Source organism: Manis javanica, chromosome 7, assembly GCF_040802235.1.
Source record: "Manis javanica isolate MJ-LG chromosome 7, MJ_LKY, whole genome shotgun sequence".
Classification (NCBI taxonomy): domain Eukaryota; kingdom Metazoa; phylum Chordata; class Mammalia; order Pholidota; family Manidae; genus Manis; species Manis javanica.
The window spans coordinates 70,149,726-70,176,302 of NC_133162.1; the positions used below are offsets into that span (position 1 = coordinate 70,149,726).

Genomic DNA, 26,577 nt, shown 5'->3' on the forward strand with positions numbered 1-26,577 from the left:
CTGAGCATAATACCCTCTATATTCTCCCATACTGTAGGGTACCTTTTTGTTCTATTGATGGTGTCTTTTGCTGTACAGAAGCTTTTCAGCTTAATATAGTCCCACTTGTTCATTTTTCCTGTTGTTTTCCTTGCCCGGGGAGATATGTTCAAGAAGAGGTCACTCATGTTTATATCGAAGAGGTTTTTGCCTATGTTTTTTTCAAAGAGTTTTATGGTTTCATGACTTACATTCATGTCTTTGATCCATTTTGAATTTACTTTTGTGTATGGGGTTAGACAATGGTCCAGTTTCATTCTCCTACATGGAGCTGTCTAGTTTTGCCAGCACCATCTGTTGAAGAGACTGTCGTTTCTGCATTGTATGTCCATGACTCCTTTATCAAATATTAATTGATAATATATGTTCAGGTTAATGTCTGGAGTCTCTAATCTGTTCCACTGGTCTGTGGTTCTGTTATTCTGCCAGTACCAAATTGTGTTCATTACTATGGCTTTGTAGTAGAGCTTGAAGTTGGGGAGTGAGATCCCCCCTATTTTATTCTTCTTTCTCAGGATTGCTTTGGCTATTCGGGGTCTTTGGTGTTTCCAAATGAATTTTTGAACGATTTGTTCCAGTTCGTTGAAGAATGTTGCTGGTAATTTGATAGGGATTGCATCAAATCTGTATATTGCTTTGGGCAGGATGGCCATTTTGACAATATTAATTCTTCCTAGCCATGAGCATGGGATGAGTTTCCATTTGTTAGTGTCCCCATTAATTTCTCTTAAGAGTAACTTGTAGTTTTCATGGTATATAGGTCTTTCACTTTGATTAGGTTTATTCCTAGGTATTTTATTCTTTTTGATGCAATTGTGAATGTAGTTGTTTTCCTAATTTCTCTTTCTATTGGTTCATTGTTAGTGTATAGGAAAGCCACAGATTTCTGTGTGTTAATTTTGTATCCTGCAACTTCGCTGTATTCCGATATCAGTTGTAGTAGTTTTGGAGTGGAGTCTTTAAGGTTTATTATGTACAATATCATGTCATCTGCAAATAGTGACAGTTTAACTTCTTCTTTACCAATCTGGTTTACTTGTATTTCTTTGTTTTGTCTGATTGCCATGGCTAGGACCTCCAGTACTATGTTAAATAACAGTGGGGAGAGTGGGCATCCCTGTCTTGTTCCCGATCTCACAGGAAAAGCTTTCAGCTTCTCGCTGTTCAGTATAATGTTGGTTTGGCTGTGGGTTTTTCATATATGGCCTTTATTATGTTGAGGTACTTGCCCTTTATGCCCATTTTGCTGAGAGTTTTTATCATGAATGGATGTTGAATTTTGTCAAATGCTTTCTCAGCATCTATGGAGATGATCGTATGGTTTTTGTCTTTCTTTTTGTTGATGAGGTGGATGATGTTGATGATTTTCAAATGTTGTACCATCCTTGCATCCCTGGGATGAATCCCACTTGGTCTTGGTGTATGATCCTTTTGATATATTTTTTAATTTGGTTTACTGATATTTTATTGGGTATTTTTGCATCTACATTCATCAGGGATATTGGTCTGTAATCTTCCTTTTTGGTGGGGTCTTTGCCTGGTTTTGGTATTAGGGTGATGTTGGCTTCATAGAATTAGTTTGGGAGTATTCCCTCCTCTTCTATTTTTTGGGAAACTTTAAGGAGAGTGGGTATTAACGTCTTCTCTGTGTGTCTGATGAAATTCCGAGGTAAATCTGTCCGGCCCGGGGGTTTGTTCTTGGGTAGTTTTTTGATTACCATTTCAATTTCTTTGCTCGTAATTGGTTTGTTTAACTTTTGTGTTTCTTCCTTGGTCAGTCTTGGAAGGTTGTATTTTTCTAGGAAGTTGTCCATTTCTTCTGGGTTTTCCAGCTTGTTGGCATATAAGTTTTCATAGTAGTCTTTAATAATTCTTTGTATTTCTGTGGAGTCTGTCATGATTTTACCGTTCTCATTTCTGATTCTGTTGATTTGTGTTGATTCTCTTTTTCTCTTAATCAGTTTGGCTAGAGGCTTATCTATTTTGTTTCTTTTCTCAAAGAACCAGCTCTTGGTTTCATTGATTTTTGCTATTGTTTTATTCTTCTCAATTTTGTTTATTTCTTCTCTGATCTTTATTATGTCCCTCCTTCTGCTGACTTTAGGCCTCATTTGTTCTTCTTTTTCCAGTTTTAATAGTTGTGATGTTAGACTATTCATTTGGGATTGTTCTTCCTTCTTCAAGTGTGCCTGGATTGCTATATACTTTCCTCTTAAGACTGCTTTCGCTGCATCCCACAGAAGTTGGGGCTTAGTGTTGTTGTTGTCATTTGTTTCTATATATTCCTTGATCTCTATTTTGATTTGTTCATTAATCCATTGATTATTTAGTAGCATGTTGTTAAGCCTCCATGTGTTTGTGAGCCTTTTTTGTTTTCTTTGTAGAATTTATTTCTAGTTTTATACCTTTGTGGTCTGAAAAGTTGTTTGGTAGAATTTCAATATTTTGGAATTTACTGAGGCTCTATTTGTGGGCTAGTATGTGGTCTATTCTGGAGAATGTTCCATGTGCACTTGAGAAGAATGTGTATCCTGTTGCTTTTGGGTGTAGAGTTCTATAAATGTCTATTAGGTCCATCTGTTCTAGTGTGTTGTTCAGTGCCTCTGTGTCCTTACTTATTTTCTGCCAGGTGGATCTATCCTTTGGGGTAAGTGGCGTGTTGAATTCTCCTAAAATGAATGCATTGCAGTCTATTTCCCCCTTTAGTTCTGTTAGTATTTGTTTCACATATGCTGGTGCTCCTGTGTTAGGTGCATATATATTTAGAATGGTTATATCCTCTTGTTGGACTGAGCCCTTTATCATTATGTAGTGTCCTTCTTTATCTATTGTTACTTTCTTTGTTTTGAAGTCTATTTTGTCTGATATTAGTACTGCAACCCCTGCTTTCTTCTCTCTGTTGTTTGCCTGAAATATGTTTTTCCATCCCTTGACTTTTAGTCTGTGCATGTCTTTGGGTTTGATGTGAGTTTATTGTAAGCAGCATGTAAATGGGTCTTGCTTTTTTATCCATTCTGTTACTCTGTGTCTGTTGATTGGTGCATTCAGTCCATTTACATTTAGGGTGACTATTGAGAGATATGTACTTATTGACATTGCAGGCTTTAGATTCTTGGTTACCAGAGGTTTAAGGTTAGCCTCTTTAGTACCTTACTGCCTAACTTAGCTCGCTTATTGAGGTGTTATATACACTGTCTGGAGATTCTTTTCTTCTCTCCCTTCTTATTCCTCCTCCTCCATTCTTCATATGTTAGGTGTTTTGTTCTGTGCTCTTTTTAGGTGTGCTCCCATCTAGCACAGTCCCTGTAAGATGCCCTGTAGAGGTGGTTTGTGGGAGGCAAATTCCCTCAGCTTTTGCTTGTCAGGGAATTGTTTAATCCCTCCATCATATTTTAATGATAATCGTGCTTGATACAGTATCCATGGTTCAAGTCCGTTTTGTTTCATTGCACTGAATATATATCATGCCATTCTATTCTGGCCTCTTGGGTTTCTGTTGAGAAGTCTGATGATAGCCTGATGGGTTTTCCTTTATAGATGAACTTTATCTCTCTAGCTGCCTTTAAAACTCTTTCCTTGTCCTTGATCTTTGCCATTTTAATTATTATGTGTCTTGGTGTTGTCCTCCTTGGGTCCTTTCTGTTTGAAGTTCTGTGTATTTCCGTGGTCTGTTTGATTATTTCCTCCCCCAGTTTGGGGAAGTTTTCAGAAATTATTTCTTCAAAGACATATTCTATCCCTTTTTCTCTCTCTTCTTCCTCTGGTAACCCTATAATACGGGTATTATTCATTTTGGATTGGTCACACAGTTCTCTTAATATTGTTTCATTCCTGGAGCTCCTTTTATCTCTCTCTGCATCAGCTTCTATGTGTTCCTGTTCTCTGGTTTCTATTCCATCAATGGCCTCTTGCATCTTATCCATTCTGTTCATAAATCCTTCCAGAGTTTGTTTCATTTCTGTAATCTCTATCTGGGCATCCGTAATCTTCCTCTGGACATCATCCCTTAGCTCTTGTATATTTCTCTGCATCTCCGTCAGCATGTTTATGATTTTTATTTTGAATTCTTTTTCGGGAAGACTGGTTAAGTCTGTCTCCTCAGGTGTTGACTCTGTGATCTTTGTCTGCTTGTAATTTTTGCCTTTTCATGGTGATAGAGGTAGTCTGCAGAGCTGGCACAAGTGCCGGCTGGAAGAACTGTCCTTCTTGTTGGTTTGTGGCCTTCCCCTCCTGGGAGAAGAGCGACCTCTAGTGGCTTGTGCTGGGCAGCTGCGTGCAGACAGGGCTTCTGATTCCTGCCTGGCTGCCTTGGAGTTTATCTCCACTGTTGCTGTGGGCGTGGCTTGCCTCAGGCTGCTGCTCCAGTATGGTGGTGCCTTGAAGGGGGTGCGGCCGGCAGGCTATTTATCACTGTGAAGGGCCTCCATGCTCCTTGCTGCCCAGGGGGTTAGAGTGCCCAGAGATCCCCAGATTCCCTGCTGCTGGATTAAGTGTCCTGGGAAGCTTCTGTCCAGTTTTGGGGTCCCTATCCCTTTAAGACTTCCAAAAAGCACTCGAAAAAAATTAATTAATTAATTAATTATTTTTAAAAAGCCACTGTCTTGTCTTTGTCCCCTCACTGGGTGTTCCTTTCCTGTTTCCCTAGTATCCAGGACCCCACGTATGCACTGTTTCTGCGCTCTGGTCTGAATGGCTGCGGCTGGGTGTTTAGCAGTCCTGGGGTCCCTCTCCCTCCCCTCTCCGACTCCTCTCCTCCTGCCGGGAGCTCGGGGGAGGGGCGCTCATGTCCCGCCGGGTGGAGGCTTGTATCTTACCCCTTTCACCAGGTGCTGGGTTCTTGCAGGTGTGGATGTGGTCTGGATGTTGTCCTGTATCCTCTGGTCTCTATTTTAGGAAGAGTTGTCTTTGTTATATTTTCAAAAATATATGCGGTTTTGGGAGAAGATTTCCGCTGCTCTAGTCACACCACCATCTTGGCTCCGATTTGCATGTTTATGATTTTTATTTTGAATTCTTTTTCAGGAAGACTGGTTAGGTCTATCTCCTTCTGAGCAGTTGATTCTGTGATCTTGGTCTGACTCAAATTCTGCCTTTTCATGGCGATAGAGATAGTTTGCGGAGCTGACATGAGTGACAGCTGGGAGAACATCCCTTCTTGTTGGTTTGTGGTCTTCCTCTCCTGGGAGAACAGTGACCTCTAGTGGGTTGTGCTGGGCAGCTGCACGCAGATGGGGCTTCTTATTCTTGCCCGGCTGCGATGGAGTTTATTTCGGCTGTTGCGGTGGGTGTGGCCTGCGTGCTGCCACTCCGATATGGTGGAGCAGTGTTGGAAGGGGAACGGCCAGGAGGCTGTTTATCACCGTGAGTGGCCTCTGAACTGCCCTGCTATCCAGGGTTTTAGGGTGCCTGGAGTTCCCTGCTGCTGGACTAAATGTCCCAGGACGCTTCCATCTGGCGGTGGGGTCCCTGTTACTTTAAGACTTCCAAAAAGCACTCGCTTTTTTTTGTCCTCGGGGCGCCGGCTGCAGGGACCTGCTCCCAGGTCTTACTGTCCTGTTTCCCTTGTATCCAGGACCCCACACATGCACCGTGTCTGCATTCTGGTGCGGATGTCTAGGGCTGGCTATTTAGCAGTCCTGGACTCCCTCTTCCTCCCCGCTCCGACTCCTCTCCTCTCGCCCAGAGCTGGGGTGTGGGGCGCTCGGGTCCCACCGGGCTGGGGCTTGTATCTTATCCCCATCGCAAGGTTCTGGGTTCTCGCAGGTGTGGATGTGGTCTGGATGTTGTCCTGTGTCTTCTGGTCTCTCTTTTAGGAAGAGTTGTCTTTGTTGTATTTTCAAAAATATATGTGGTTTTGGGAGGAGATTTCCACTGCTCTACTCATGCCGCCATCTTGTCTCCGCCCTCCCTTACATGCCAATTTTTAAATCTGTCACCCACCATTATAATCAGTGTGGCTAAAGTTAATTCATCTGAAACCTGTAAAGGCAAAAGTAAATTTTTAAAAGGTTTGTCAAGTCAAGCAGAACTTGAGCTCATTGCTGAGGTCCCCGACATTTTACAGGACTGACAGTGTAGAGAGAGTTTACCCACTAGATGTCCCACACAAGATTTCACACTTCCTTAATGTGCTATGTGTTGGCCCATCAGCTCACTGGGAAATACCACAGAAAGGGAACAAATACGTAAACTAAAAATTGAAGGCAGTAGGAATAGGATTGGATTTAAAACAGAAGAAACAGAAATGAGTGTATTTTCTCTTGATGTTGTAACAAATTAAACAAACCTAGTCTTAACACAAATTTAGTATAATTCTGTAGGTTAGATGTCAGCCACAGGTCTTAGGGGAATAAAATAAGAATGTTAGGGCTGCATTCCTTTCCAGAGGCTCTAGGGGACAATCCATTTTCTTCTCCAATTTCTAAAAGCTGTCCTTGATTCATGGCCCCTATCTAACATCTTTAAAACTAACAACACTGCATCACTTGACTATTCTTCCTCTGCCTCTCTTCTTCTGCCTCCTCTTCCACTCTAAGGAGTGATTACATTGCACCCACCTGGATACATCAGGATAATATCTCTATTTTAAGGTAAGGTGACTGGAAACCATTATTCTCTCTGCAAACTTAATTTCTCATTTGCTATGCAACCTAACATATTCATTGGGATTATTCCAGGGATTATTCTGTTTATCATGAAAACTACTTCATTTCTCTGGAATTCCTATTTTTATTGCAGTAAATTCTTAAAATATTTTGTCAAAAATCAAAATTTCAGCATGGAGACCCCAGAATGAAACAGTGAATAGTGATTTATTCTTCCAGAGCTCTTAGATTTTTGACAGTATACAGTGTGTGTGTATGTGTGTGTGTGTGTGTGTGTGTGTGTGTGTGTTAGGGTGTTCCTAGGTGTTAAGGTAGTTTATTTCTGGGAAAAATGGAGGAGAATGAGAACAGAAGAGAAATACAGATTGAACTATAGCTGAAGTTTTCTCTTTCTCATTTTAGTTCATAGGGAATACAATGACGAAGTCTTTTTTTTTAAGATTTTGTTTCATAGGGTATTCTTTGTAAATAATTTGTATAGACACATCAGAAGAGCCCTGTTGTTCTGTTCTCTTGGTCTGGGGACTATCTCTATTTTAAGGAAATTTCTTATGTAAATGCTTGTATTGTCTCTATTTTAAGGAAATTTCTTATGTAAATGCTTGTATTGTGATATTTTATAAGCTTTTTTAAACTTGATTACTCTCACCACATCTGACTATTTGCATTTTCTTTAGTGTTAAACTGCCTATGCCTTTTTTCCAGGAAGAGTCTTATAGTAATAGTACATATGAAGTGATTCTGAGCAGGAATTTTTTTTGTGTCATGATGGGAGTGGGAGACAAGGGGGAGAGAACACTGGATTAGAAGTTATTGGGGCTAGTCTGGATTTATTTTTATTCACAAAATATGTTATGGGTACATACTAGGTAATAATTGTAAACAAGATAATATTCCATTATATGTATATACCATATTTTATTCATTCATCTGTTGATGGATATTTAGGTTTCTACTTCTCAACTATTGTGAATAATACTGTAGTGAGCATAGGTGTGTAAATCTGAGATTCTGCTTTCAGTTATTTTGGATAGAAGTTATAGTGAGTTTTTCTTTTGTTACATTTTTACCTCCAAAATTTCTGTTTTTCATTGTTTTTTACCTCTTCAGTGATATTCTGTATTTGGTTAGATATCCTTTGCCTTTGGTTTTCTTTAGCTCGTTGAACATATTTAAGACAGTTGATCGGGTGTCTGATAAGTTCAATGTTTAGTCTTCCTCAGGGATCATATCTGTTAATTTTTTTTAAAGTTCTTGGATGATGTTTTCTTTGCATGCCCCTAAATTTTTATTGAAAACTGGACGTTTTGAATTTCTAATGTGGCAACACTGAAAATCATATTCTTCACCCTCCTTAGGGTTTGTTTTTGTTATTTGCTGTAGGCTATAGCTATGTATATTACTGACTTTTCTAAACTATTTTGTAAAGTCTGTCTTGTCATGTATGGTCTCTGAAGTCTTTGTGGGTTTTTTTGCTTGTATTTATTTAGTATTTTATGCAGAAATTTACTTGAATGCAAGAAGCCAAAAAAGAAAAAGAAAAAGAGGGAGAGAGTGATAGTGATAGACTGAGATAGGAGAGAGAAAAGCAGAGAAAGAACAAAGAGAATTACTCACACTTAAAAAGAAAAGCCTGTCACATGCAGCCACATGGATGAACTTTGAAGACATTATGCTAAGTGAAATAAGTCAATCACAAAAAGATAAATACTGAATGATTCCACTTACATGATGTACCTAGACTAATCAAATTCATAGAAACAGAAAGAAGAATGATGATTGGCAGGGACTGAGGAGAGAAAGGGAAGGGAAGGGAGGAAAGTCTGTTGTTCAGTGGATATAGGCTTTCAGTTATGCAGGATAATGTTCTAGAGATCTGCTGCACAACAATGGGACTATAGTTTATGCTACTTAATAGTACCTTTAAAATGGCTAAAATGGTAAATTTTGTCTAATTTTTTTTAACCACACTTAAAAATTAAGAAAGAACAACTAACTGACAACTCATAGGATTTAAGGGATTATAAAGTTATAACTTACATTTACTGCATACCTGTTGGTGTTAGGTACTGTGGTAAGCATTTCTAAAATTTTACTTCATTTGGTCCTCATGAAAACAAAATAAAAAATACTAGATTTGAGCACAGAGAAGAATCAGCAAATCTGAAGATAGGTCAATTACAATTATTCAGACTGAAAAGAAGAAAGAAAAAAGAATGGAGAAAAATAAAACACCTGAGAGACTGTTACGATACAGTCAAGCATTCCAACATATGCATGATGAGAACTTCAGAAGGCGGGGAGAATGAAAAACAGGCAGAAAGGATATTTGAAAAAATGATGGCCAAATAATTCTGAAACTTGAAAAAAGATATGAATCTATTCAGTGAAGCAAAATGAGTTATAGAAAGGATAAATGGCGATGGCCATGCTAAGACAGGTTATGTTCAAACTGTCAAAAGTCAAAATGAAAATACATAAGGCAGCAAGAGTAAAGTGATGCATTTATATGCAAGGGATCCACAGTAAGATTAACAGCCAAGTTCTCATCATAAAACATGGAGATCAGAATCCAGTGGGATGGCATTTTTAAAGTGGTGCAAGAAAACTCAACCAAAAATTCTGTATCTGGGAGAAATATCCTTCAAAAAGAAGGAAAAATTAAGAGATTACAAGATAAAAAGTAAAACAAAAAACAAAACAAACAAAAAACTGAGTTTGTAACTAGTAGGCATGCCTTATAAAAAACAATAAAGTCCTTCAGACAGAGGTACATAAAACAAAAATTATAAATCCATGTTAATGGGCACTTAATTTATTAAGATATAATTGTGAGCATAACAAAGAACAAGGGAACAGAATTGTATAGGAGCAGGGTTTTTGAGTCCCATTAAAGCTAAACTAGTATTAATTCAAACTAGACTTATAAATTTAGAATTTTCATTTTAATTCCTGGGAACCAAAAAGAAAATATTTTAGATATATATGTAAAAAGGAATTAGAAACAAATCACAATAGTATACAGCAAAAAATCAATTAAACTCAAAAAAGCCACTAATAGAGTAATTGAGAAAAATAAAGGTAGAAGACATACAGAAAACAAAGAGCAAAATGACGTAACTAAGTCATTCCTTATCAGTGGTTACTATAAATCTAAGTGAATTAAATACTCCAGCCAAGTGGCAGAAACTGCCAGTGTGGATTAAAAAAAAAAAAATCCAACTAGTCATCCTAGATTCACTTTATATCCAAAGACACATATAGGTTAAAAGTAAAAGGATGAGAAATATAATCCATGCAAACAGTAACCAAAAGACAACTGAGGTGGCTATACTAGTATCAGACAAAATACGTTAAGTCAAAAACTATTACAAGAAACTAAGAAGGATATTATATATTGATAAAGGGAGACTTCATCAACAAGATATAATGATTATAGACATATATGCACCAACCAACAGAACAAACTATATGAAGCAAACACTGACAAATCTGAAGAGAGAAATAGCATAGTCCTAGTTTTAATAATTCTAGAAATGGTTCTACAGTAATACCTGGGAATTTCAATAGTACATTTTCAGCAATGGATATAATATCTATCAGAGAATAATTATGGAAATAGAGGACTTGAACAATACTGTAAAGCAGTTGGATCTGAAAGATACATATATAGAGAAAAATATTCACCCAGCAAACACAGGATACATTGTTCATATGTGCAAATGGAATATTCTCTAAGACATACCATATGTTAGTCACTGAACAATTCTCAGTAATTTAAAAAAGACAAATGACAGAATCTTCTTGGTCCAAATGTAATGAAATTACAAATCATAAAGAAACCTGAAAAATTAACACGTGTAAATTGAACAACATATTCTCGAACAAACAAGGAATCAAAGACAAAAAAATCTCAAGAGTAAATACCTAGAGAAAAATAATAATGAAAATACCACATACCAAAACTATGAGATGGAGGAAAAGCACTGCTCAGAGGAAATCCACAACAGCAAATGCATTTGTTAAAAAGAGAAGAAAAAATCTAAAAATTAATGACCTAATTTTATAGCTTATGGAGCTAGAAAAATAATAGAAAACTAGCCTCAAAGCTAGCAAAAGGAAAGAAATATAAAGATTGGTGCAGAAAAAAAAATAAAATAGAAAACAGAAAAAGAGAAAAACAATGAAACCAAAAGTTGATTATTTGAGAAGAACAAAACTGATAAATCACTGACTATACTGACAATGAAAAAATGAAAAAACACAACTAAAATCAGAAGGGAAATTGGAGACATTACCATCAACCTTCCTGAAATAAAAAGGATTTTAAGAGAACATTATGAACACTATGGACAGTAGTACACATATTAGATACAGGCATACCTCAGAGATATTGCAGGTTTGGTACTGGACCATGACAATAAAGCAAATATTGCAAGAAAGTGAGTCAAATGAATTTTTTGGTTTCATAGTACCTATAAAAGTTGTTTACACTACACCATAGTCTATTAAGTATGCAATAGCATTAGGTTTAAAAAAGAATGTGCATACTCAGTTGAAAAATATTTCATTGCTAATTGCTAAACTGCTGAAATGAAGAATTGCTAATCATCATCTGAGCTTTCAGTGAGTCAGAATCTTTTGGCTGGTGGGAGGGTACTGCCTTGATGTTGATGGCTGCTGGATGATCAAGGTGTTAGTTGCTGAAGGTTGCAGTGGCCTGTGGTTATTTCTTAAAGTAAGACAACAGTGAAGTTTGCTGTACCGACTGACTCCACTTTTCAGGAACAATTTCTAGAGTATGATATTGTTTAATAGCATTTTAACCATTAAAATTCCTTTCAGAATTGGAGTCAATCCTCTCAAACCCTGCTGCTGCTTTATAAACTAAGTCTCTGTAATAATGTTAAGTCCTTTGTTGTTGTCATTTCAACAATCTTAATTTCATCTTCACCAGGAGTAGATTCCATCTTAAGGAACCACTTTGCTTATCCACAATAAACATCTCAGGTTTTATCATGAGTTCACAGCAATTCAGTCATGTCTTCAGGTTCTACTTCTACTTCTAATTCTCTTTTGCTATTTCCAACACAACTGCTGTGACTTTCTCCACTGAAGTCTGAAACCCCTCTAAGTCATCCATGAGAATTGGAATCAATTTTTCCCAAACTCCTGTTAATGCTCATACTTTGATCTCTTTGAATCCTTTCAAAGTTTTGCCCACATCTATCAGAGGAATCACTATCTATGGCAACTATAGCTTTACAATATGTATTTCTTTCTTTCATAATAAGACTTCAAAGTCCAAATTGCTCCGTGATCCATCAGCTGCAGAATTGATGTTATTTTAGCAGACGTAGAAACAACATTAATCTCAGTGTACATAACCATCAGAGCTCATGGGTGACTAGATACATTTCAATGTAATATTTTGAAAGGAATCTTTCACCATAGTGGGCTTAAAATATTCAGTAAGTCATGTGTAAACAGGTGTACTGACATCAAGGCTTTCTTGTTCCATTAGTAGAGCACAGGCAGAGTAGATTTAGCATAATTAAGGGCCCAAGGATTTTCAAAATGGTCAGTGAGCACTGGCTTCAACAAAGTAACCAGCTGCACTAGACCCTAACAAGAGGGTTAGCTTGTCTTTGAAGCCAGGAACTGACTTTTCCTCTCTAGATTTGGAAGTCCTAGATGACATCTTCTAATATGAGGCTGTTTTTGTCTACATTAAAAATCTATTGTTTACTGTAGCCCCCTTCATTAATTGTCTTAGCCAGACCTTCTGGATATCTTACTACATCTTCGACATCAGTACCGGCTACTTTGTCTTGCACTTTTATGTTACGGAGATGGCTTCTTTCTTAAATGTTATGAACCATCCTCTTCTAGCTTCAAACTTTTCTTCTGCAGCTTCATCACCTCTCTCAGCCTTCAACAGAATTGAAGGCATTAGGGCCTTGCTCTGGATAAGGGAATGTTGTAACTAGTTTGATCTTCTATCCAGACCATTAAAACTTTCTCTAATCAGTAATAAGGCTGTTTTGCTTTCTTATCATCATTTGTGTGTTCCTAACAGTAGATTCCATTAATATTTCAACAAGCAGTTGGTTTTATAATACTAGGTAGGGCATAATACTGTTTTCCACAAAACAGCTATATAAAGGAGACCAATCACTTCACATAAAGCCTGTTTAAACATTCCAATTTTCATTTGAATTCTCACTTTAATCCCATCAAACCAAAATGTAGAAGCCAAGGGACTCTAGCCCTTCTGTCTATCATTTTGACTAATTTACTGGACCACTGTCCCAACTGATAGCAGGTCAGGCTTCTCATTTTTATCTTTGTCTTTCAGCTTTTTAAATTCCTCCAAACTGGGATAAATAGAGTTGTTTAGGGCCCTTTAAATGTTGCAGAACAAGCATTGGCTCCCATTGGTACAATCTTGGGATTACATTAACACCTTTGCTTCAACCTCATCAATGTTCAGTATATTCATCCCATTCCTAAAAAAAAGCAACCCCTGATGGGACCAGTCCCTTGGCTCTCCCCTTCTGTCTTTCTCTCTTCTGTTAATGAGTCTTTTTTTTTTTTTTTTTTTAGTATTTTTAATACCCATAAGGAAAACCAAGACAGCAAATCTGATAAAGTTTCTCAACAGCTGCTTGGTTTTACAGCAGTATGGTAACATGGGAGTACCCATGAAGAAGGGCTCATCACAATCACAGCAGTTACCATGACATGGTTAAGGGACATATTCAGTACATGAATATTCCAATCATCATAAAGCCAATCCTGCACTGGATTGCTATAAAGTGTGCAGCCACTTCATCTGCTTGACATTTAACAAGAGAAAGAAAGTCCCTTTTCTCAGGCAAACATCTTTACAACAGCTTTTATCCAGTCCACCAGGCTACTTGCTCCCTCGGGAATAACTTGTCATGTACAGTCATCTATGATTGCTCTATAGTAAGCTGTGGGTTCTGTACCAAACATTGTCTTACACTCTGTAGCATTCAAAACCAAAGATTCTGCCTCTAAATTAGTCACTGTTACAATCCATTTTAGTAAAGGTTCTTTAGGAAGCTCATAATACAGCTATGTGATATTAGTCTGACCTCTGGGGAACAAAGAGTGAGACAACTCCTTGGCACTATAATCCCTGGTTTCAGTAGTTTCTTGGTTTTGCCTTCCCTCTAACTGGATTTCCTTTCTTGGTAACAAGAAGGTATAATAGTACTGTTTGTTATCCTAGAATAATCCTGGCTATTCTAAATCCTGGCTGTTCTAAAAGAACAGTCCTTAAGGCTATTTGTTGTAGCTCTGACTGACTGAAATCTAAGCTTGGCTCAGCATCAGGATTAGCCCCAGCACACTCTACTGCTTTCCTTTTGGCTATCATAGGTAATAACAACCAAGGGATTGTGTATTTAGTTTCTTTCTTTTTATTTTGCATTTCCTCATGTATCCAGTGAGCCAACCCCTTGGTATTTGGGTCTACCACCATGTCTAAATTTCATTCCGTAACTTTTTTATTTAGTAGCACAGCTGCAGTTTCATGAGTGACTAGACAGCCATCTAAGAATTGAAAATTCCTCATCTTCTTCCCCTTCATCCTTCTCTTCCCAAACCACATGTTTCAGTGAGTCAGGGCTTATCTAGCTAATTTCACTTTTTATGACACCACGTACAATGACTTTTGATGCTAACAATCCAGAGTTGGAACAAATCTCACAGGGAAAGGGTACTATCCTTCGTGAGACTAACCTTAATTCAGACACCACCAACCAAAGTTCACTTTGGCCCTGCACTTCTGATCAACTGACTACAAATTCAGGGGTTCCCACTACTCCCTCAGGTCCAATATTCACTAGAACAACTCAGAGCTCAGAAAAGCAACATACTTTATGATTATAGTTTTATTATAGCAAAAGGGGTATATAAATCATGACCAACCAAAAAGAAAAGATACAGGGCAAGGTTTGGGAAGGTCCCAAATATGAAACTTCTATGTTCTCTCCCTGTGGAATCAGAACAGGTCCCCTCCTTGGCACCTGAGGACAAACAATATGCACAGAGTAATTAACCAGAGATGCTCACCTGGGATTCAGTCTCTAGAGTTTTTACTGGAATTTCATTATGTAGGCATGACTGATTAAATTGTGGCCACATGACCAAACTCAATCTCCAGCCCACTTTTTCTGTTCCCCAGAGGTCAGACTAATATCACATAGCTCAATACCCTACCCCTCTAATCACTTGTTTGTTTTCTCTTGCCTGGCCTTCTCCCATCCTGAGTCACCTCACTAGCACAAACTACTAGGGCCCACCATGACAAAACCACTTCTATTACTTGGGGAGTTCCAAAGTTGTAGAGATTCTCACATAGGAACTAGGAACAAAAGCCTTCTGAGTTCTTTATTATACAACACAAGACTTAATGTAAGACAACAGTCAACAGCATGTTATTAGCAAAATAGTCACATAGATCTATTGAACAAAACAGAGCTCGGAAGTAGACCCACACAAATAAACTCAACTGATTCTGACAAAGGAGTAAAGGCAATTCTTTGCAGAAAGAATAATCTTTTCAACAAACTGCTAGAAACTTTTAGACAAAATTAGATGCAAAAAATAAACTCACTGGCGTTACACAAAAATTGACTCAAAATAGATCACAGACCAAAATGTAAAATGCAAGACTATAAAACTTCTTGAAGTAAACAAGGTAGAAAAACTACATGACCTTCAGTTTGGTTAAGATTTTTTTAACTACAACACAAGTAACATGATTTTTTAAAGAAAAAACTGAATAGGTGAAGTTTATTAAAATGTCTCCTTTGAGAAACGTACTTTTAAGAGAATGAGAAGATAAGTTAGAGACTGGAAGAAAGTATTTATAAAACTCATATCTAATAAAAAAACATACCCAAAATACACAAAAAACTCCTAAAACTCAACAATAAGAAATTAATTGCAAATGTTGGCAAAAGATCTAAACTGACACTTCACCAAAGTTTCACAGATACAAGCATATGAAAAGATGCTCAATATCATTTGTCATTAGGGAACTGTAAATTTAAAACAACAATGAGATATCACTGTATACCTATTAGAATGCCTAAAATCCAACACTGACAATACCAACTGCTGGTGAGGATGCAGAGGAACCAGAACTCTCACTTTCTAGTGGAAATGTAAAATGGGACATCTACTTTGCAGAACAGGCTGGCAGTTTCTTAAAAGGCTAAGCATATTCTTAAGCAACTACACTCGTTTATTTTATGTTTTGTGAATTGCCCATTATGACCTTTTCCAATTTTTTTTTCATGCTCATCTCTTTTCTTGATTTTTAGAAAGACTATGTATTAAGGACAGCAAATATTTTATGATGGAAAGAGGTTCTGTGAAATTTCTTTCTCTTGTGCCAAGGCTAAATTATTATTCAGAGTTTTCTGTTTTGTTTTGTTTTTTAGTAACAATTATTTCAGTTACTTTTAATCCAGTCCACAAGGGATTCTGGAAGGAAGGCCCAGTAACACAAAATTGGAAAGATTAAGATGGAATACCTGACATAGGAAACAATTCCAATTTTATTTGTATTATCTGTAATAAAATATATATTCCCCTCTGTAAGAGTTTTTCAAGGCCATAATCTCCAAGTTGTTAAAAAAATTGTGGATTTGTGATCTTTATACTTATATATACTAAGAAAAGGTTTTGCAGTGTTGAATCAGTTATTGGATTGGAAGGATCTACCAGTGGACTGTAGGTCAAGTTGAGTTCATTACTTTAAACTTAGTTTTCATTTATTTAGTTATTTAGACTTCAGAATAAGAATTATTGAAAGCAGAATATTAGTTTTCTAAAGATAGGTTCTAGCTAGCAAGGCCACAAATAGAACTACCCAGGAGGAGCTGCTTATACCAGTTTGACTAGGAGGAACTGCTTAAAGCAGTTTGACTAGACCAGTCTTACTATAAAAAAAGAATAAATTAATGCAAGCTGAGGAGTAGTGGTGCCAAGTTGATGGATTTGGCACAAGAAAGGCAATGGAATAATCACATCATTAAAGGCTTATTTTATTTTATGTAAGTGGTCCACTCCCTAGAAATAATAAAACATAACCTCCCTTACCAAATATGAATAACTTCTGGGAGATTCTTTACCATCTTTGATTATTCATGTTATCAAGGAAGTTGTTAAAGCATGGAGTCAGGAGCTAGACCTCCTCCTCTTTTGGCCAGATATTGAGGTCCTCTGTGCATTAATTTCATCATACTTAAAACGAGGATTGTACTAGTCACTAAATCATAGAGTTCTTTTGAAGATTAAGTAAATTAATATTTATAAAGTTCTTAGAACAATATCTTGTGAATAGTGAGCACATTTAAAATTTTTTTAAATAAAAATAAAATCTGGGGAGGAAGACCAGGAGAAGGATGCTACAAATAGTTTAATCAAGTAAACCAATTGCATCCATTTTTTTTCATTTAAAGTTTTAAAGTTTTTAATTTTTTAATTTTTTAAATCTATTCCTGTAACACAAACATTGAGTAAATTCAGACTAGTATATAGTAATATATGATAACCTACCATAGGTCATCACAACCTACCCATGACTTAGATTATAGCATTTTTTTACTGCTTTTGTTCACAGGATATTTTGAATAACCTTGAATCATGTGACCTTGAGGATGATGACCTTATGCTTGATGTGGATCTGCCCGAGGATGCACCTCTTGAAAATGGTAAGTATGGATGAACCTCTGGAGGCATATAGTTGAGCTACTTGACTATAACCAATTTGATACTTGTTTTTTACAGACTTCCTAATCTCAGTGGAGGAAGCCCTTTTAGACTGAGAATCAGTGTAATGAGAATTAAAAAGTACTGTGAAGTAGGTTCATTTGTTCACTTACTAAATTTTTGAAACTTAGTTTTGTAGGTCTTAAATATAATTCTGTATTGTATACCTATACCATAGAGTTAAGTGGTAGATAGGATTTGCCTTTCTTACCCCTTGCATACATACCTAATTTTTCCTTTGTCTCATCTTGATTCTAAGAAGAAATACATTTAGAGAAACAGAGATATCATTTGACTTGTGAAACAGCAGTAAAAAATCATTAAGTTTATAAATACTTTGGAAAGATTAAATTCTGAGAAAATGGTGATCTTCTGAACGAGTCATTCTACTCTTTTCTCTCCCAAATCCAATCTGTCTTCCTCTCTGGATTCCAGCAATTGCTGAAGTGGGGCCTTTAATAATCCATGTGCAAGAAGGGCCTGGGCGGTCTTTTCTATCTTAAGTACCGCTTAAGTACTGGTCTAGAACCAGAGACCAGCCAAGGAAAGCCCCTGGGGCAAGGGTTGAAATGGGAATCCTCCTGGAAGGAGGAATAGCTCATGAGATGTGTGGATTCCCTGTCAGTCAGCATTTGCCTGGTCACTCAGGCTTTCCATGGGCAAGGGATGAATTAAAAAGGGTGGTGAAGTCCTTTTTATAAATGATTCTAGAAAAATGCAGGGATATTTCAGAGAGGATATGTGTGTGTTTTAGTGCTTAATTGAGGTACTAGGAGCCTGCTTGCTGCTCACATTTGTTATATTGGTCAGGCTTTTTTTTTTTTTTTACACTGTTGGGATGCTGTGTAATAATCTCAAAATCTCAGTGGCCTTCAAAATAAATATTTATTTTTCTCGTTCATGGATCTGTGGATTAGTTGGGACAGCTCAGGTTGTGGACTGAGTTCAAATCTACTCCTTGTTTCTTCATTTTGAGACCAAGACTATTTGCAGCAGGTTGCTCTCATGGCATATGGCAGAAGGACAACAGGGTGAACAGAAACACACATATAATGTCTCTTAAAGTCTTGACTTAGAATCAACACACTGCTACCTCTACCCACATTATGTTCGCCAAAGCAAGTTATAAAACGTAATAGCAATGCGACCGGAAAGTACACTCTATTCATAAGGAGAAGCTCTGCGGAAGAGGACATTGAATGTGTAATTATGGTAAAGGAGAGAATGAGGAGTTGAGAACAGTATCTACCCTACAATAGGGCTAGAGTCTGTTGTACCTTGTACCTGTTTGTGGTTCTGCTGTCACTCTAGTAACCAGAACTGAGTTTCAGTCAACTAAGAAAAATCATAGCCAGTACCCAGGGAAAACAACAGAGTTTCAGGATTAAAGTGGCTCAAGAAGACAATAGAGCAATTTAGGGAGATTCAATTGTAGCACAATGCTTTCTAAGCTACAAAAGATTTCCCAGCAGAACTGTCCAGCAGATGACAGAAAGCAGAGCTGCTGTTGAAATCCAGATTAGCGGCCTGAAGGAGAAAGTGGAAAAATATTGTAGAACACTGAGGAAAAATATAAACCATTGAAAATTGTAGGGGAAAAATAATGAGACTTGATGATCCAGGAGATTTAATGTGAAGTTTTAAGGACTGGTAGTAATGAGAGCCAGATTTACCTCCTTGGAATAAATCACATCCTATGTAATGCATTTTACTTTGACAGAATTACAATAACTTCTCTGGAAACCTTTTACCCTTTCTGAGCTACAACAGGAAGTAGAGATATGGAATCAGTCTTAGAGCATGCTTCATGCTATAGTCTTTGAGGTCTTAGTTGGGGACTTATGAAAAAAAGGAGGGAATACCTGAGGTATAACATCTCACATATAATGTAGATTTTCCTAGGAAAAGGACAATATTGACTGTTTTGAGCTAGTGGAACTATTGAAGAAAGATGACATGGGTCTCAGAGGCATCAAAGATGACAATTGTCTTTATAGCTCTGAGGTCCTGAGTGACTATACCTACCCACTGACTTTTTTGATTAAAAGAATAGAAATGTTAAGAGGATTGGTACAAAGTTTAAGGAGTCTTCTAATGTACTTTTGACTATTGGTTTTAGTTCCCTTTGGCTTCTGGTATTTGAGGCTCTTAAGCAAATGAGGGTAGCGTTTTGGAAGGGTTACTCTGAACCTTGATGGCTTCAGCATCACTAATTTTGCCAGTACCAGTGGAATTTTTGCCAGCAAGAAGATTGGCACCTCATTGAGATCATTAGTTTGGGTTTGATTTGGATACAAGTTTGCTGTGTCTTCACTATGAATAGGGGAATCTGGGATTTCAAGGAAGAGGCCACGAGGAGAATATCTATCTGGTTAGTTGCATTTGTGTAGTAAATTGTGACCTATTAGGTAACATAAGTCGTAGCACAGAGGAGGAAAGGATGTTGATCAGATATTTCTTGGACAGTTGTGGGCTAGGGTTTGGGAACTGAGAGTTACTGGAGATACATACACTTGGGTGGTTTTGTGGCACAGATGGGGAAGTTATATAACAGTTGTAGACTTCAAAGTTGATATTGTAGTGCTTGTAACAATAAAACATTTGCAAGGCTGTCCTTTGATCTAGAAATTTATCTTTTAGTTCAGGGGTTAAAGTAGAAATTGGTTGCTTGATTTCCGCCCCCAGAACACTTTGGTTAATTACCCACCCTATTTTTCTCTATTATTTCTTATGTGATACAGGACACTTGTTTTTCCAAAGTCCTATATATAGTACTTATAAGTATGTTAAGTGACTACTTCCTGCAGTATAATTGACTGTTGTAGAGGCATCTAGTTGTTTTATATGCAGGATATCACTTTATTCTGAGTTGTATTCTTTTTTCTAAGGCTCTTTCCAGTCATTGGAAATCTGGCAGTGAGGCTGTTTGTCCTGTTTCTGCCTTAAAATCTTTCCCAGAAAGTGAAGAGAGAGACAGGGTCACCTTTCTTTCAGAATCTACTCCTGTTATCTGAAGGTGTTAGTCTGTTCCTGAAGTCCACAGTGGATTTATCCATTCTTTACTTACAGAACTGAATCAGAGTCCAATCTGTGTTCACAGGAAAGAGTTCATTGAGAGGCCTTTTCTAACCTATTCTGGTTTCCTGTGCAATTGGAGGAGTTCAGGAAACACTGCTCGAAAATACGGCATCTTGGCATGTTGAGTATTTTAAGGTGAAGGCATTTGAGAAAACAACGAAAGCAGGAAAGTCACTCTCATTTCCCAACCCCCTTGCTTTTCTTTCCTGAAGCAGGTCATAAAACCCTCCTGTGAGAGGTGCCCTCTCTATGCCTGGAGAAGACAGAGGGACACCCAGAAGAATACTAATGAACAGGCCTTGCTAAGTTTCTCCCAGTTTACTACAGTTATGTTACACTCCTTAACCTGTCACGTACCTCCACGACTGTCCACTCTTCCTCAAATCTATAAAAATACACAGGCCTGTTTCTTTGATTCTTCATTTCCTTATGTAGGCTCCTGTGTCATTTATTAAATGAATTTGTATGCTTTTCTCCAGTTAATCTGTCTGGTCAGTTGAATTTTCAGACCCTAAGAGGATTGAGAAAACCTTTTTTCCTGCTCTATACAGTGAGTCATGGGTTCTTCAGTTACCTTCAGGTTCTTCACAGTGCTTTTTCTGTTTCTATTTATTTGGACCTGGAGTTTCCTCTAATGCATGAATTAATTAGTATAGATCTGGGGGCCCTGGGTTTTCCCTCTTCTAAAGTAGGTTTAACTATAAAAGGTATTGAGCTTTTTAGACTCTGGCCAGCTTGCAAAGTAGAGGATTGGGTCAGAGTGAGAGATGGGGCAGAGGGAAATTAGGGAGCATAGAATGAGGGAAGAGGAATAAAAGGAGAAAAGGACTGTAGGTTTGAGTTGTGATTTGGGAGGACCCAGAAGAGAAATTCTTTTAATTCTTTTATATTTTTATTTGACTGTGGTCAAGGATCAAGAAAACAATTTTGGAATCTGAGTGTTGTTTTTTTTTTTTTTTTGCCAGACCATTGGGTATTTGAGATTTGCTCCTGTTTTGTTCTAAAGTGTGTCTCAAATGAATAATTTTGTTATATTAAAAGCATAATTGCTTTATTCCCTTGATCAGAAACTTATAATGTTCACACATTGCCTACAGATTAAAAACTAGCATTTGGCACATTCATAGTGTAATCCTTACTTAGGTTTATGGAATTTCCACAGTGTATAGATCTTCTTGTGTGTGCTATTTCCTGTACCCATTCTGTTTTAAACTTCTCTCTGTGAAAAAAATGTCTTTCTAATTATTTCCTGAATCCCATCCCATCAAATCAGGTTGTCTATTAAACTGCCCTTATTTCATGTTTTATTTCCTAAGGCCGTGTATTCGCTAAAAAATCTTTTTCTTGAGATATGGTCATGTGAGGTCAGTAGCATTGTGCTTGATCACTTTCTAATTACTGTGTTTTCTTCTGGAAATGTATTTTCCTTTTTCAGTACTAATTGTATTTAGTAATAACAAGGTACAGTATTATTATTTTTTTTAACAAGAGCTTTATTCTCTCAAGTCCAATTTCTGTTTAAAGCTTTCCTGATCAGATTGTAAAATCTGCAAAGCACATTTTTTTGGGGCTTTGTGATGTGTAATTTCTTCCTGCTGTCTTCATTTCTTACTTAGTTACAGATGGAAGTACTACCTGTGTTATCCATTACCTTCTTAAAACTTTAAGTTATCAGAGAAATAGTGAAGGTTACTTTTGGTGTCATATTTTGTTCCTTTATAAAATCCCAAGATATGAATATGATGAGTGTTAGACATAGGCATCTCCTAATCCCATACCTTTCGGTTAGCCATATTAGATTCTCTTTCTCTCTCCAGAGGGAGATATTATTTCATAGTCTATCATAGTGAAAACTACTAAAATCTGTTTGCCTTTTACACTTAGAACTGGAAACCTCCTTCAGAAGGCCTATCTTTATTCTCTAGTCCTCAACTCATAAGGGCCAAATCTGCTGTGTACATAGTTTTGATTAGTATATTAGGTTAAACATTTTTCAAAGTGGGATGCCATTAGGTTCGCCTCTTATTCCCTATAATATTGCACATTCAGAGAGACTTATTTCCTTTCTTAGTATTTTCTGTCCTGTTCCTTCATTGGGTCTGGAAACTGGTTTTGATTTGTCTCCATCTTGTAATTTTATTGGCTTTCCATTTTCCTTTCTATATTAGTACTTTCATTGTGTCTGGGAACTCTTAAGCTTCTCTAAGAAATGGTCAAATATTTCACTTTATCTTTTTAGTATTATTTTAAAGTATATACACACATGATTAATGGATGCCACAGGTGGAAATATAAGCAGGACCATTTCTACAGAGTCTTGGAGCAGTCATTTCTTGGAGAGCTTAAGACCTCACTGTCTCAATTTCTGCCAGTAGTCTTTTGTGGTCATGGCAAATGTTTGTTTCCAGTGCTTATTTGCCATTACACCCATGGTTGAATACATGTTTCAATAAAGATGCTTAATTTTGGAGCCTGTGTGTAGTACCAATGACCTTTATTTAGCAAACAGCAAAAGCAGTAAATCAATTTCTGCATTTTTACTTTCCCGCAGGATTTAACCCCATCTCTTGGTCTGTTTGCCAGGGTCATTTGGTCATTTGCTGCTTGCTACTCTATGTGCACTGTGTTGATGATACCCTAATTTACATATAAGGTTATTATTATGACAGAATTTCTTGTTTGGAGAGTGAATATAATGTTGCCTTCCTAAATTAAGAAGAAGTATAAATTCAGAGCATTTAAAGTAGTTATTCCTCAGCTATATAGAGTGGCTTAAACTAGAGTGACATTTTAATGCCATGTAGAAATACTGTTGACCCTTGAACAACATGAGGTTGGGGCACTGACCCCTGCACAGTTGAAAAATCCAGGTAAAACTTTTGACCCCAAAAAACTAAATTACTATTAGCCTGCTGTTGACTAGAAGCCTTACCAATAACATAAACCATCATTCAACATATATTTTGTATGTTATACTGTGAATGACATATTGTATTCTTACTATACACTAAGCTAGAGAAAAGAAAATGTTTTTTCAAATTGCTGAAAATCTCCAAAATATGTTCCAGTTATTTATCCAAAAAAATATGTGTATAAGTGGACGTCTGCAGATCTGTGTTGTTCAAGGGTCACTGTATTTAAGGAACTTAACTGAATCTATGAGTATAATACAAATGTGAATTAATAATTTTAAGCCTTCTTAGGATTATTTTTTAGTTTTTCTTTCGCTGCTCCTGATTTTTTTGTCATAATAGTCACCATACCTTTATTTATGTCTTAGTCAGGTTTTCTATAATGGAACTTAAAAAAAAAAAGAAAGAAGACCTTAGTTTATTCCAGTGAGATGACAAGAAATTGAAATAATTTCAAATGTAAAACTTCTTTTAAAAAAAGTTTTAAAAAAAACTATAAAGTACGTAGTTTTTCCCCAAAATTGATTTTTCTAATGAATACAAACAAAATTTCAGTGTCTTTCAAAACTTTGTTACATATTTGGAAGAAATATATTACATTGAATTCAGTGTATATGAGAACTGAATGTCTACATTATTTTATATCATCTTTCTTTGGAAGAGGAGTTTGTTTTTATTTTATTACTATAATGAAACACTTTCCATCTTTCAAAGTGAAGTTTTCATTTGAAACTTTCAAAAGCAATCATTTAAATAAGGAGTTACTTTAAATTGGGGATTGCATTGATTTCTAAAGCTTTTTTTATCACAAGGAGTTCTGAACATGCAGGATTTGAACTTTCTCATGTAATAATTCTCAGACTGGAGAACCCCTTCCTGGTCTTGGCTTGGGTTAGTATGTTTAGTTGTATTTTTAGTAACAGCCCTAACTCAGTAGCTATGTAAGCACTCAGCGAAGATGGAGTCACAGGGTAAAACTGGGCTTGCTTCCCACAGGGAGGGCTGGGAGTTGAGCAGGAAGGAAGGCCTGTTTGTCAGTGCTTCTGTGCAGCTATGTCTGAGTAGGCAGCCGGCGACACAATGTCTCCCTTGTACAAAGTAACTCTCTTAGTGAGTGCTCAGATATGTGAGGAAAAAGTATTGGGGTAAGTGAAGGAGAAGCTTGGATTTTTCTTTCCCTGTTTTTGTGGCATTTGGATTTTAGGGCGTGTACTGTTGCTGCAAAGTACTGGCTTTGTTTTCTGTGGATTTAAGATTTTTTGAAAAGCTCTATTGTGGGCAGAATGAAACATCTTACACTCTAAAACCGTGAGCTTAATTTAAAATAAGACTTGTCTGTGATAAAGAGTTAATTTGTGCTTCCTGAAATTAGTGAAAATTAATTGTGACATTTGTTTTTAGGAATGGGTTCTCTACTAGGCTTGATATCCACTCTTTTAATCAGAAACTACTAGTGAAAATGATGAAAACCACCTAAAACTGATGACTGGTGTTTAAAATGTATAATGATTTCAAGGATAATTTGCTTGTTTTAAAAGAGTGGGAATCTTGTTACTTAAGGGACTATGATATAAAAGTTTTATAATTTACTTTAGTTTGACTTATTTAGAGTTAAGTTTACCCCAAAAGAACTGATTCTTTTCCTTCTGGAAATCTTGATTTTGTGATTAGTTAACATAAATGGTTGGTATTTTTAGGATATTACTTTCATATTTTCAGCAGCATTTAATTACCAATCTATAAGTAGTTAACTTTAATAAAGTATGTACATTTAGTGTTTTGCTTTTGAATCTGTCTAGTAGAGTGTGACAATATGAACCGCTTTGACCGATCAGAAAGAAATGTTCGGCAGTCTCAAGAAGGATTTTGGAAAAGGCCACCCCAGAGGTGGAGTGGACAGGAACATTACCACCTCAGCCATCCTGACCACTATCATCACCCTGGAAAAAGTGACTTGAGCAGGTGAGCCTAATTTAGATTACATTTTTCTATCTTCTGAATAATTTCAAATCATAATTCCCCCCTGCTCTCTCAAAATTGTTTTTTTTTTTGGGGGGGGGTGGAATGTCTGGTTTTTAGAGGAATTAAAAAACTTTATAAGTTATATGTGGCACTAGTAAGTCTAATTTTTTCCATTAGACTCAAATCCTTTTTCATTAGCTTTATTATAAATATTTTATTTATGTCTGCTAATTGGACTTTAAGTATTATTATGATTTCCCAATTCTCATTTAGTAAAGATTAACTGTTGTTAAGGTTTATTAGTTCTAAAATAATAATGTATAAAACTAAATGCCAAATAATTTGTCTTCTTTTGCTTATGTAATAAATGGAAATTTAAAAATTCCTCAAGTATTGTTAGAAGCAGAATAAGATATTGTACACCAGAATTTTTTTCCCTTTTGAAGCATAACATAGTCTTTTTTCTTTTTACATCACAACATTGTTCATTAATGAATATTTTACAATACAAACAAAAAAATACGGCAGTGCAATATATGAATAGGGCTAAAAATAGTATAGTCTTTAAGTTGATCAGACCTTATGTATAATGTGGGTCTGTAGTCATTCAAACCTGGAATCAAACCCTGGCTGGCACAAGTTGGCTTTGTGAGCTAGATAATTTATTCAGCCCATCTTTACTTCAGTTTACCATCTGTAAAGCCTATCTTCCTTTCGGTACTTAAAGGTCAGGGATAAAAGGTTTTAGAGCAGTATTTGGCTTACAGTAGGCACCTAATGGTAATTATTATTAATTTTTTCCTTTCACTCTCTCATCCCATTCCACTAGGGATTTGAGGTCATTTTGGAACATATTTACATTACAAGAAATAAAATTGGGATAAAGAAATAATGGAAGGGACACATACGAATAGTGCTTGAAGTAAGAAAAAAGTTTAGCTCTAACATTTGTTGTAGCAAAAGAAAAGAACAAAAAAACTTGATCCATTACAAGATTTATAATTTACATAAGATAAAGAATGTGATTCTACTGAATTTATTTGCTTTTATGAGACCAAAACCTGAGATAAATTGCATTGTGTGAATTCTTATAAGAGTACCTTGTCACATACTGGGCATGTCTCAGCTTCCCAAAGTTGAAATATTGATAAGTTCTTTATGTTCTTCAG

The 26,577-nt window shown here is 36.5% G+C and overlaps 1 protein-coding gene across 17 annotated transcripts in view; it reads left to right on the top strand.

Annotated features, from left to right (window-relative positions):
- CCSER2 (coiled-coil serine rich protein 2) overlaps positions 1-26,577 on the top strand; it is a 224,660-nt gene that overhangs the window by 103,007 nt on the left and 95,076 nt on the right. For 11 of the 17 annotated variants that reach the window (XM_073241111.1, XM_073241110.1, XM_073241107.1 and 8 more), the window contains 2 exons: positions 17,308-17,398; positions 25,246-25,408. In XM_073241111.1, the coding sequence (XP_073097212.1) occupies positions 17,308-17,398; positions 25,246-25,408 (254 nt within the window). Of the gene's footprint in view, positions 1-17,307; positions 17,399-24,437; positions 24,592-25,245; positions 25,409-26,577 lie in introns of those variants that run through there. The other 6 variants (XM_073241105.1, XM_073241106.1, XM_073241104.1 and 3 more) reach the window with 4 other exon arrangements.